Source organism: Drosophila bipectinata, chromosome XR, assembly GCF_030179905.1.
Source record: "Drosophila bipectinata strain 14024-0381.07 chromosome XR, DbipHiC1v2, whole genome shotgun sequence".
In the NCBI taxonomy this organism is placed as follows: domain Eukaryota; kingdom Metazoa; phylum Arthropoda; class Insecta; order Diptera; family Drosophilidae; genus Drosophila; species Drosophila bipectinata.
Window position 1 is genome coordinate 7258774 of NC_091735.1, and position 12878 is coordinate 7271651.

The 12878-nt window shown below is 33.3% G+C and overlaps 2 protein-coding genes, 1 long non-coding RNA gene and 1 other non-coding gene across 9 annotated transcripts in view; 2 read left to right on the top strand and 2 right to left on the bottom strand.

Annotated features, from left to right (window-relative positions):
* shi (dynamin-1 shibire) overlaps nucleotides 1–10773 on the bottom strand; it is a 188205-nt gene extending 177432 nt beyond the window's left edge. For 3 of the 6 annotated variants that reach the window (XM_043211338.2, XM_043211336.2, XM_043211341.2), the window contains exon 1: nucleotides 10047–10755. In XM_043211338.2, coding sequence (XP_043067273.1) covers nucleotides 10047–10192 — 146 coding nt within the window. In that variant the 5' untranslated portion in view covers nucleotides 10193–10755. Of the gene's footprint in view, nucleotides 1–10046 lie in introns of all 6 variants that reach the window. The other 3 variants (XM_070283145.1, XM_070283146.1, XM_070283147.1) reach the window with 3 other exon arrangements.
* Nucleotides 10774–11370: 597 nt separating this feature from the next.
* RpLP2 (ribosomal protein LP2) lies at nucleotides 11371–12092 on the top strand. Its single transcript, XM_017242831.3, has 2 exons — nucleotides 11371–11787; nucleotides 11965–12092. Exon 1 carries the CDS (start codon nucleotides 11371–11373, stop codon nucleotides 11710–11712), a length of 342 nt encoding a protein of 113 aa, XP_017098320.1. The 3' UTR covers nucleotides 11713–11787; nucleotides 11965–12092.
* LOC138927805 (uncharacterized) lies at nucleotides 11520–12713 on the bottom strand. The gene is made up of 2 exons (XR_011444284.1): nucleotides 12622–12713; nucleotides 11520–12495 (listed from the first exon to the last, which is right to left on the bottom strand). It is a non-coding gene; the product is annotated as an uncharacterized lncRNA (long non-coding RNA).
* On the top strand, nucleotides 11825–11898 carry LOC122321436 (small nucleolar RNA Me28S-Am982). Its single transcript, XR_006246116.1, has one exon. It is a non-coding gene; the product is annotated as a small nucleolar RNA Me28S-Am982 (small nucleolar RNA).
* Nucleotides 12714–12878: the final 165 nt, after the last annotated feature.

Genomic DNA, 12878 nt, shown 5'->3' on the forward strand with positions numbered 1-12878 from the left:
CGCTGGTTTTAAAAGTTTTTTTTCACGGAACTAGACTGATGTTCTTGGACGAAAATGTTACTGGGTGTACAAATCGTCTTGAACATCAGCGCAGGCACACGAATCTTGAAATAAGACGTGCGCCTTTTTAAATTATATTTTAATTAAGCAATGTCCTCCACCTTTAAATCGGCTTTTGTTTTGGCTTTGATATAGGCCGAGATATCAATCTCCGAAGTATCATGGGCAAGTCGAGAAACAAATATATGTTTCAATGGAAGAATCACCTGTAAGGGTTTTGTTATTCGGTGTCGGTAGTCCTAACGGGTGACTCTAACGGAGGTTTCATTTACTAGGACTTGCAAAATGTTCTCAGTTTTAGCCCTAGGGGTGGCCAGAGATATGCGCGACAGCGTTAGTATCGGCTGAGGCGGTTCTCATTTAAGACGAGCTTAAATTCCATTGTAAAAATTAAGAATATAAAAAAAATATACATAAAAAGTTAAGAAACACTATACCTTGAACCACAGTGCCAAATAGAAGCCGAAGCGAGTGTTTTGGAGAGAGCAAAGGAAAGTTGCAGAAATAGAGATAAGACCTATATTGCGAACGAAAGAAAATAAACAAATGACGGAGAAGAAGCAGAGCTGAGCAATGCTTAGAATTGAATTTAAACAAATTATTAATTCGCCTCCAAATATACCGCAGCACACGCGAAGCGATACGGTTTAGGTAAAAACTGAAGTTTCTCAAAAAATTCGATTCTCAAGCAAGTAAACACCGGTTTACCAATATGTATCATAAACGCAGTGTGTGTTATAAAAACACGACCGTTCGTTTAAGAAGAAGAGAGAAGTGAATTTAATATCTAATTCTAATATAATATTCGATATAATAATCTAATTTCTAATATCTAAAAAATACCAATTAAAAACAAGAAAGGAAAGCTAACTTCGGGCGGAGCCGAAGTTTATATACCCTTGCAGTTAAAACCGGATATATATCGCAAACATCGGATATAGTTAGCCGATCCTTATGAGAATATGATAATATAACCCAATTTATTATAATACAGAATCTAAAAAAAAAGTCCCAAACTTCTATCTTCAAAAATACCAAAGTTGGTATTTCTACCAAAAACCATTTCCGATCGTTCAGTTATACGGCAGCTATAAGATATAGTCGACCGATCGTTATGAAGTTTGGTAGGTCGAATTAACTGACCGATACTAAAATCTGTACCAAGTTCCAGTTTTCTATCTTCAAAAACACAAAAGTTGGGTCACTTCCGATCGTTCAGTTGTATGCAGCTATAATATATAGTCGGACGATCCTTATGAAATTCGTCGTGTCGTATTATTCTGCCAAAAATTGCTCTCGTGTATTGAACTCTCTAACTTTAAAAACACCAAAGTTATACCATTTCCGATCAAACAGTTATATGGCAGCTATAGGAAATAGCCGATCCCGGCCGTTCCGACTTATATACTGCGTGCAAAGAAAAGAAGGGTGTGTGCAAAGTTTCAAGTCGATAGCTTTAAAACTGAGAGACTAGTTCAGACAGACAGACGGACCAACGGACAGACGGACATGCTCATATCAACTCAGGAGGTGATCCCGATCAAGATCCTTCGTTGCACACTTTTGCACAAAATTATAATACTATAATCGACTTGAAACTTTGCACACACCCTTCTTTCCTTTGCACGCAGAATATAAGTAGAGCGGCCGGGATCGGCCGACTATATCCTATAGCTGCCATACAACTGAACGATCGGAAATGACCCAACTTTCGTGCTTTTGAAGATAGAAAGCTGAAACTTGGTACAGATTATATTTTTGGTCAGTTAATCCGGCCTACCCAATTTCATAACGATCGGCCGACTATATCCTATAGCTGCCATACAACTGAACGATGGGAAATGGTTTTTGGTAGAAATACCAACTTTGGTATGTTTGAAGATAGGGACTTTTGGGACTTTTTTTAGATTTTGTATTATAATAAATTGGGTTATATTATCATATTCTCATAAGGATCGGCTTACTATATCCGATATTTGCGACATATATCCGGTTTTAACTGCAAGGGTATATAAGCTTCATCTCCGCCCGAAGTTAGCTTTCCTTTCTTGTTTTATGAAGAAATTTAAATAAGTACCCAGAAACATGTACTAAATAACGTCGGTAAAAAATTTTTAATAAATATATTCTATGGTAGAGGTCGGCACGGCCCTATCCCGAGGGCATAGAAAATTTCTCTGCCCGAGCTCTGCCGCACACACAGTGTAAATGTGTGAAACGTCATGCTCACAGCCTACTTTCTGCTATTCGAAACTAACACTCACTAATGCGTTAAAATCATATCAATGTATTGGGGTGCCGACCACTCTCTCTTCAATGGTGTCAAAAAAAATTCTATAAAATTTCATTTTTTTGCGCGGTACAACTGTATATAACCCCTTAAGCGACCTGCAGGTTTGTTTTTTTTTTTTGTACACTTGCAATATATCCGATGTCTTGCAGCGCTTTTCTAGCGGTCCATTCACTAACATTCTTGTTGATAGCCAAAGAAGCATCCTTAAGTGTTAGGAGCTTGTTCCTCCTCATTTCAGACAATCTACATTAAAAAATGTGCTTATTCTGAAAAAGAAATGGTTTTTTTTTTTTTAACAAGATAGGGATCCGAAGCACACTTCGAAAATTGTTAAGGAATGGATTGAAAATTTTTGGTCAATCATGAAAACACGGCTCGGGCTGTACAAAACAGCTCCATTAAACATGGGCAACCTTATGTCTCCTCGAATTCACCTGCATCATCATAGTTTTTGCTTAGAATTTATTAAAAATTTAATAATTAATAGCAAACAAAAAATTGGTCGGATTTTGTTGTGCGATTATGATTTTATGGATGACGAAAGTATGAGTCGTGAACATATACATACTCAATTTTGCTCACCACTTTAAGTATCATTTCTGAATCATAATCAAGTGGTTCTTGATCGTGCATAAGTTTTTTGTGGTAGATAGAATAAAAGGTTCGGACCATGCATCGGACCATAACGTTACAAAACTGGAGCGTGCTATAATGTGGACCAAAACGGCCATACGATGTATTCGCGTTTCATGATTTTTTTCCCCGGTATTGGTAGAGTATGTATTCCGACCCCTTACAGATTATATATTCTTGATCAGCATCGACAGCCGAGTCGGTATAGGCATTTCCGTTTCTCTGCATGAACGCGTGGAACTCAAAAACTATAAGAGATAGAGCTTTAGGACTTGGCATAGAGACTCCTATGATAGAAGCGCAGGTCAAGTTTTGCCACGAAAAATTGCGTATTTCTGTAGCGCCAATACAAGTTTTTGAAAAATAATTTATAAAGAACTCTTTCTATAGTTAATTTATATATCAAAAACTGGATTTCAGTCTAATCGGCCGGTTTTTGGAGAAGATATAGACATTTATGTACCAATTCCCATACTAACTAGTTATTGATTTTTGATTGGTTCATTTTCGATGGTTCAGTTCAATGGAAGATAAAGGATATAGTCGGCCGACCTTTATAAATTTTGATGATTTGAACTCAGAGCTTTCAAATAACTGGTACCCAGGGACCCTAATCAAGATTTATTTTAAAAATCACAAAATAATTATTTTTCTATGAGTGAAATAATCATTTTAAACAATCATTTAATTTTTCATTTTAATTTTTTTTCGCTCATAAATTTCCTCATTTCGCGCTTTTTAATATTAGATATTTATTATCTAGATATTTTATAGCCGCCTAGAAAGTAAAGTGCTCTGATTTCAAATTCACGAATTTCAAAATTCTTAATACGACAGCTGGAAATCCAACTGAATTTGAAACAAACAATTTTTTTGTTTTAAATTCTATTTAGTTGTGTTTAAAGATATAAAAAATGGAACAATAATAACACATTCTATTTATTATTGAGCTTAACGAATAATAGGGATTTTAATGTTTCTGCATTAAGTGCAGAATTTCGTTTAAACTGTAGATGAAAACCTTGGAAGGTAGTACAGCTAGCAAAACGTGTGCGATCGAATTTAAGTAAGAAGCTCGTTATAAAATTTCAAAAGCTATGCAACAAAACAGAGGAAAAAATGGATGATAAACACAAAAAATGGGAGAAAAAAATTAAATTGATAAATATCTAAAAGATTTTTGTTTTTAAAAATCTCCAACAAACGGTCAGTAAATCATCTGATCAAATTTGAAAAAAAAAATTCAGTTTATCTCTAAGTGAGACCCTTCAAGTCTCAAGCTTCTACCTTTAAAAACTCTACCTTCTACCTAAACTACCATTGTGTTATGGCATTTCCTATCAATCTGATACATATCACAGCTGAAGGATATAGTCGGCCGATCCTGACCGTCCCGACTTATATACTGCGTGAAAGGTACGTGAAAAATATGAGAACCTGGTTATCACGTATTCGGGAAACTCGACTATAGCAGTCCTTTTTTGTTTTTAAAGGGTATTGTAATTGATATACGCCTGCTTTGTATATTTTTATTGAATTGTATATGTTATAATATATGTTTTTCGGATCGAATATACATACAGTATGCATTAGAACAGTGCACTATGGGGTTTTTGACCTGTTTTTGTGGCATTAATTAATAACTCGGTCAGTTTTGGATCTATCGACATGAAACTTTACCAATCGTTATTATTTGATCTTAGGCACATATAGTATGAAAATCGTTCGGATCAGGAAAATATATCCTATAGCTCCCATAGGAACGATTTGGTAAAAGTAAAGATAAATTAATGAAATTTAAGGAGCTGATATTTGTTGCTATTTTAATACGATATAGCAATTTTGAACCAAATCGGACAACGCTTTTCCTGGGAACTGTCAGTTTAAAATACCGGATTTCAGTGTTCTTCCATACAAATGCATATAAAAGTTGAAAAAGAAAAATTCCTTCATACAGTAGTATTAATCTTATTATTCTTTTTTTTTCATTTTCTATTATAGATCAATATTATCTAAAAAAAAAAGCTGGAATCGTTAAATTCGTCATCTTCGAGACAAACATTATTTTCGTATTCGTACGAAAGCATCTCAATTACCTCAATTGGAAGTAAAAGACTCTTTACTTTTTTATGCATCTCGATAAATTAAGGACGAAATAATTGGATCTGATGCATCCATAGCTCTGTTGAACACATCAGAAAAGGAATGTAATCGGTTGTGATTTCTTGAATGGTGACGCCTGTCTGATTTATACAGCTTGTTCCAAGCAGCGACCAAATCGACTTTGGAGAAAGTGAGGTTATCTTAGAAAAATTCAAATTGCTCCAATAGTGGAGAAAAGTGCACAATAAGACTAACAGCCTTTGCTCAGCATTGACAACGCTACAACATACACTTGGACGCAAAACTTTCTATTCCTTCTATTTCAAAACTCTTCCCAAAGTTGAAACTTGTTTCCCAAAATTCAGCTTAAGGTGCATCTATAAAATGACAAAATGTTAGTATAGACACACACAATTTAAACAGTTAATACATTTAACATGTAGTACAAACCTGTGAAATCAGTGTCCATTACTATTTTTCTTTTTAAATGGAGTTTTAAACAAATAATCTAGTTTCACAAATCACTATGTGAAAATTGCAAACTTAGCGCACGTGCTTTCGGATGCAACAGCTGACTTTGCAGCTGTTATGCTAGCATATGGTGCTAATAATTAATATTTTGAGTATGAGGCATAATAGTTTGATGTTTTCTTAATACATTCCCATTAATTTTTTTAAATCAGAGAACTTTCAAAAAATGATTAAATGCCACATAAAGTGGTCAAAAACCCCATAGTGCAGTGGTCGCCAGAGCCCTATTTCAGGGGTGTAGGAAATACTTAGCTCTCTGTCCGAACTCTGAGGTACACACACAGAATAAACCAGTGGGGGGCAAAACGCACATATGTTTAAAATTTGAGTGTATGCGTAGCAGCAAAAACAATGAGAGCAGAGCAGTCACTGAGCAAAACAAGTAGTTTTTTATTTCATTTTTTGTTAGTTCAAAAGTTTGAATGGGAACTATAATACTGTACTTCATTTTAAAGAAAGCTTTGCAAGAAAAAGTTCTTAAACCAATGAAAAACTACGCTTCCCTATCTATTTTTTTATGAAAAAACTTGTGCCAGCCCAATTTTTGAGAAAATTTTTCTCAGTGGAAACATTTTTTTATGTTTGGGCTTTCAAATTAGGAAAAATGGGAGCAAATGAGAGAGCTTCTAAAAAAATTTAAGAGGGCTCACACTGTCAGTGTGACGGTAGCGCTGCGGCAGAATTTGTGACCCTATGCACGAGTCCTATGGAAAATGAGAATTTCCCCCCCCCCCCGCCCCCCCCCCCCACTGCTTTATAATAATCAATCGTTTAAGGGGTTACGCCACCCTGACCGCGTGGAAACGGGACGGTTTTTCAGGAATTTCTTGTGACTAAACTAGTTGAGATAGGATTTTTCCACTTTTATTTCTATTCAATACAACTAATGAGCTTTATAAATTCTAAAAAAAAACTTGTTTTCTATGCAAAATGGCGGAGATATGAATATCGGCGATCATCGGTTTTTCCGGAGTGCTCCTTGATGGAGGGCATGATTCACGTGTCAATTTTCATCTCAATCAAGTAAACAAAATTTTTTTTTTAAAAAGTAATAAATTTGGAACAGAGTGACGTAGCCGTTTAAGAAAAAAAAAAATTACGCAAATGAGAGCACTTCAAATATTGACTCAATTTTTTGGGCAAAAAATTTCGTACTAAAAATTGCATAAAAAAAATTTCTATCCATTGGATCGAAAAAATCCTACGTCACTCTCTGGAAAATCTATGTAAGAAGTTTCAATTTTCAAGTCAATCTGTTGAACAGTTTTTGAGTTATCATGCCCACCGTCTTGAAAAAAGTGGTTTCGAGAAAAACGCAAAAGAAGAACAGAAGTGTCTTAGGTGCCCCTTCTGCCGTGCCGATTTCAAATAAACACAACTTCCATAATTATCAAGATATTGTCTTCGGGGACGTCTTAAAATACGCGTAAGAATATAGTGTTTTAATTTAAGTAAAAAAAAATGGAAATTTTTTGAAAATTTCAGGGTGGCGTAACCCCTTAAACATTTTTAGAAAATATATTTAGGCTGTAGTATGTTTTGCAAATTTTCACTACCATTATTTTGACCGATTGATTTTTTGTCAAATTCATTATTTTTATTTTTGTTTGAAAAGTTTCTTGTGTTATCCCAAACGTTAAGGTATTAAAAACAGCTATTATTAAGGTTACATCAAAATTTTAAATAATTTTCCTAAGTCACTAATGGGCACTACTATAATTTGAACCGCTGCTGTACACTTCCCCTTTCTTGTTTTTTTTTCGAATATTTCACTGTGGTGTTGACCTTTAAACTGAGTTTATGTAAATGGCTGCTGTTTTTTTTTTCTATCCAAAAATTTAATTTACGTGTTTACATTTTGGTACCATAACATTTACTTTTTGAAAGGGTATCTACTTGTGATCGAAACTGTATGTGCAGGTTGATCCGTAACAAGAAAGGAACGCTAACTTCGGGCGGAGCCGAAGTTGATATACCCTTGCAGTTAAAACCGGATATATATCGCAAACATCGGATATAGTTGGCCGATCCTTATGATTACACCATAATAAAACCAATTAATTAAAATAAATAATCTTAAAAAAAATCCCATTCGATGTATCGAATGTCCTTAAGGGGGGACATCTGAGTAACAGGCAAAAAAAAAACGGATTTTCTGGATTTTTTTTTGGCCAAATCAAAACAGCTAATCGAAAATTTGTAAATGAGTTTTCATTATATTATATTTAAGGTACACAATACAATTTTTTTTTAATAAATCGAAAACAAAATGGCCCTGCAGCCCTTATTCGTAGGCCCTATTTTTTTAAAGGGGGTCCATGGCCGAACACCTAACGTCCTTAATTTTTGATCTAGAACAAAAAATCAAGATTGGTTAGTTTCTGTATCTCAACGGCTATCGACACACGTAGGATTTTTTCGATATATTGATTTTTTGCAAAATAGTGTGTGATTGAACAAAATTTTCAATTTTCACTAACAAAAAACGTCAACAAAATTGTTGATAAAAAAAAAAGTAAGCAAAATAAAAAAAAATCCTACGTGTGTCGATAGACATAGATATTCTGAGTATACTGTCAAAATTTTAGATCGATAGGTTAAGAGTTGTTAGAGTTATGTGTTCGGCCAACTCAAAAAAAGTGGTTTCGAGAAAAACGCGTTTAAAGTTTTAAGTACTGTGGGATATACCTGTGAGGCATCGCCGCAGAATTAAAAATTTCGACACTTAGGCACTTTTGCCGGACTCTATCTTTTGATATGTCATTTTTTTGAGAACCTAAAGAATTGTTTAAGCGAAAAAAAAAATTTCGATTTTTTCAAAATTCTACTCAGATGTCCCCCCTTAAAGGACATATTACAGGATTCCTCAATGATTCAATTTATTTGTTGTTTTTTGCTACAAATATGATGTTGCGGTGATGATTGGCAAACAACATGCAGCAGCAAAAGGTACCGTGCCAAACCTCATAAAGTATTCATATTTTTTATCTCTCCTACTACAGTGATCTCTCAAACCTGACAAAATGATAATTCATTAACAAGTAATTATAAGATCTGTTAAAGTTTTTAAAAACATTTTTAGGACCTGTTTACTGTTGTCATTGCAGATGCCATTGTTTAAAACATTTTTCTTCACATAATTCACATAATCGAGTCTTCCTTTTGTAATGAACACGGTTATTTATTGAATTATTAAGGAATCCTGAAATATGTCCTTTAAGTACATTCATTACATGATTTGAAAGGTACTGCGCCACAGATCATAAATATGTTAACCGTTTTTAATAGTCCACTCGGTTCAGAAGTTATTCGTCTTCCATTTTCCTTCAATCACAATTTTTATTTTTATTTTTTTCATAAAAAATTGAAAAATAATTCTTACTCTTAATTATTATTATAAAAATTGAAAATAAGAGTTATATTTCAATTTTAACAATAGAAATCGAAATAAAAGTTTATTGAGTTTTCGGATTAACTGTTAAAAAATGGCGTATGTGCCTTTTTCCCACTCCCCGCAAAAGCCTTTTTGTTGTTCAATTTTTTTGAACCCAAGTCTTATTTGCAGTCCCTGACTAAAATTAAGAATATGAATATACTTTATAGGGTCGGAGATGTCTCCTTTACAGCGTTGCCCAGTTTTCACCAAAATTATAATACCCTCTATTATTAAAATATATTTTATTAGTGCAACTAGAACGTAAATAAGGAAATACCGGCGCATGCGAATTTGAACGATGTTTTATAGAAGAAATGATGATTATGTAACCAATTTCGCTTTTGCCTGGGTACGCACATTATTTAAGCAACCTGCTTTTATGCCAAATACCTTGACTTGTATTTTTATTTTATCTTTATACGATATTTAAAATAAACTTGGCTGTAACTGTTGCGTATTTAAAAATGCAGGCATGTATAGATATGACATGTATAGATGTCAAAGCAGATTTCAGCATTTTTGCTCTAATTATTATTTTCGAGAATTAAAGAATTTAAATTTAATATTAAGAAAAAATTTAAATAAAAAAATATATTGATTTTTATTGGGCGTAAGAATATGTTAATTATTTTAAAAAACAGAGGGAGGTAATGTGAGAGAGAATGAGAGAACGCGCAGGCTGGTACATACAAATGAGAGTAAGGCCACTAGTAAATGGCTTTCCATTAAAAAAGTTGTAAGGCTTTACTTTAATAATTTTTTATTGTTTACTGCAAAGAAATATGTTCACTAACTAAAAAATGTTCATACGGATATTATAAATAAAATTGTACGTAATTTTATCGTTTAAATAGATTTGATACTTGGCATACATACACATACACAATAAGTGGAATCAAATTAAATTATACACCTTACAACAATCGTTTTAAAAAAAAAAATATTTTGCCATATTTTTTCCGTTATAAGAGAATTATGGCGTTTACTCACTTTCCAACAAAGTTTTCCAGAACTGAACTTTTCCCCGCCGATTGACCTCCAACAACGGCAATCTGTGGCAAATCCAATTGCATATGGACGCCAAGCGACGTAAATGCATCTTGCAACTTGTTAACAATGTTTATTAAGTTATCCATGATGATAAATATGTATTCTTTGAAAACCGAAATTGATTTGAGAGCCTCGCGTCGCTAGAAATGTCCAATTAGCTCCTGTGGCACTGCGCAACGGAAATGTCGGCGCCTACCCTTTTGGTATATAGAGGATTCTAGACTGGATTTTGATGTATTTTTTTTCCAAAAGCTTTTTCTGTATAATTGACAATTATATACTAGTTAGTTTATGCAGTCAGTTTATATAATGCTTCAAATCAGAGCTTATATATAAGCTACTTATTTTTAAATGTGAACCACACATTAACGTTATCTTTTTGTGCTGAGTTTTATAAAGAAACTCAAAGAGTTTACTCGAGCGGGAATATATAAAGATAAAACTCTAGGTGACAAAAGCAACCGCACATATGTAAGTATACTGAGGAACAGACCACAAAAAAAAAATTAATACTGCATGTTTAGAAACGATTCTTCAAATCGAAATCATTGATTTTCTTCACAAAAATTAAAGAACAGGGAGTAGATACGACTGGAATATGTAATTCAGTCTTTGTATGCAAACTGACTGCCTACCAATAGTTTTCTTTTGACTAAACATGGGGAAGGTACACACGCTGTGATAAGACGGCATAAAATAATCGAAATATAAAATTAATCGAAACTAAAAGCGCCACCTATTTTAAAATCGAATAGGGTTGCATTTGAGTCAGCTGTTGAGCTGTCAATTTGACAACAGGAAGTGACAATATATTGACAGACGAAGTGTAGGTTCTTTTCTTTCAACTGCTCGTTCAAGAAAGTTGTTCCTTTTGTGTATTTCGCGTTTCGTGTCGAAAACTGAAGACTTAAAGTAAGTGAAATATGAATTAAGTTCAACATTTTTCATTTGTTTGTATAATGTAAAGTGCGTTTCTTAGTTTACTTCCTTTTGATTTTAATGGATTAAAAAGAAACATTTTAATGGCTTAAGTAAAATACAATTTTCATGTAAAACAAATGGTTCGGTATTTGATGTTAAACCACTAAACCATAAGGTTTATGTGTATATATTTGTTTAATATAATCTAGATTTTATATATGTATTTATTTTTTTTATATATTTAAACCACTTTTATATACGTACATATGTATGTATGTCGGATAAACTTTAAAAATTCTTAGCTGTTTTAAAATACTTAAAAGAAACAATTTTTTTCCATAGCATGCGTTACGTGGCTGCATATTTGTTGGCGGTTCTTGGAGGAAAGGATAGTCCTGCTAATGCTGACCTCGAAAAAATCCTCAGTTCTGTTGGTGTTGAAGTCGATTCAGATCGTTTGACGAAAGTCATTAAAGAACTAAGCGGAAAAAGTATTGAAGATTTGGTAAAGGAAGGTCGTGAAAAGCTTTCTACCATGCCCGTTGGTAGTGGTGGAGTTGCCACACCGGCTCCTGGTGCTCCAGCTCCTGCAGGTTCTTCCGACAAAAAGGAATCAAAGAAAGAGGAAAAGAAGGAGGAATCGGAATCTGAGGACGACGACATGGGTTTCGCTCTCTTCGAATAAGCAAAACGTTAAAATTGTGTACATTTTGCAAAACAGTTCTGCTTCGTTGAAAATATTCCATGTTTTTTATTAAAGGTGTGTATAATTAACTTTCGATATCAGATAGCGAAAAATTATGTGATGAACTAACTTAACCATCTTTCGACTGAAAAAAGTGATGCTTAAAAGTTTGTACTGAGTTTGAGCAACTTTTTACTTACATTTTTATTTTTTAAACCTCAAAATATATGAATTTTCTTGTTTTCATTTCAGAGCACACTCAAAAGCAAAAACGCTCCAAATAAAATTGTATCACTAGATATAATATATCCTTGGAATATAAATGTGCAGAGGTTTACTTGATGTACAAGATAATTTAACAATAAAACAAAGCTATCCTATTGATATTTTTATAAACTGGCATGGGATATATATGTTCTGATTTTTAAAACTCACTGTTTGATTTGTTAATTTTATGCATTCATGTACACATGTACTTACATATATCAGCGTTGCCCAAAACTCATTCACATGTGTTTGGAAATTTCTCTGCCTTCACACAACTGTGAAAACGACTATGGTTGTGTGAAGAATTATACTTATTTGAAACAAAATAAGAGTCAAACATGTGAAAGTATTTGTGTGAGCACTTGCAGTGGTTATATAATTATATATGTACTTGCAGTGGTTGTATAATTTGTCAAAAGTGTGTAATGAAGTGACTGGGATATCTCCGAATCTATAAAGCGGTGGTTTATAGAGCCCTATTGCACGAGGGCATCAGTTCGACAACTTCGTAGCCGCCTAAGGAAGGAAAATTATAAAATACACATTCACATATCAAAATACATCTTTTAAATTATTTTTCATGACAATTTTTTTTTTCAAGCTCAGTTTTTTATAAATGGCTTAAACATTTTTTAAGCTTACCAAATGTTTGTTTAAAAAAATTGTTTTTTAATAATTGTTTTTGTTTAGTACATATTTTAAAATATGTTTCCTTTTAAGGGGACCCCCCCCATTCTCGATTTTAAATTTTGACGATTTTCAATGGGCTGGCAAATGAACATAAATTATTTTTTAGGGTTGTAACTGTGCTTACATATATTAAGACACAAAAAGGAAGAAAATCATTTCACAGAATTTTTTTTTGTTTTGTTTTTGTTGTTGTTTTTTGTGATCAAAGA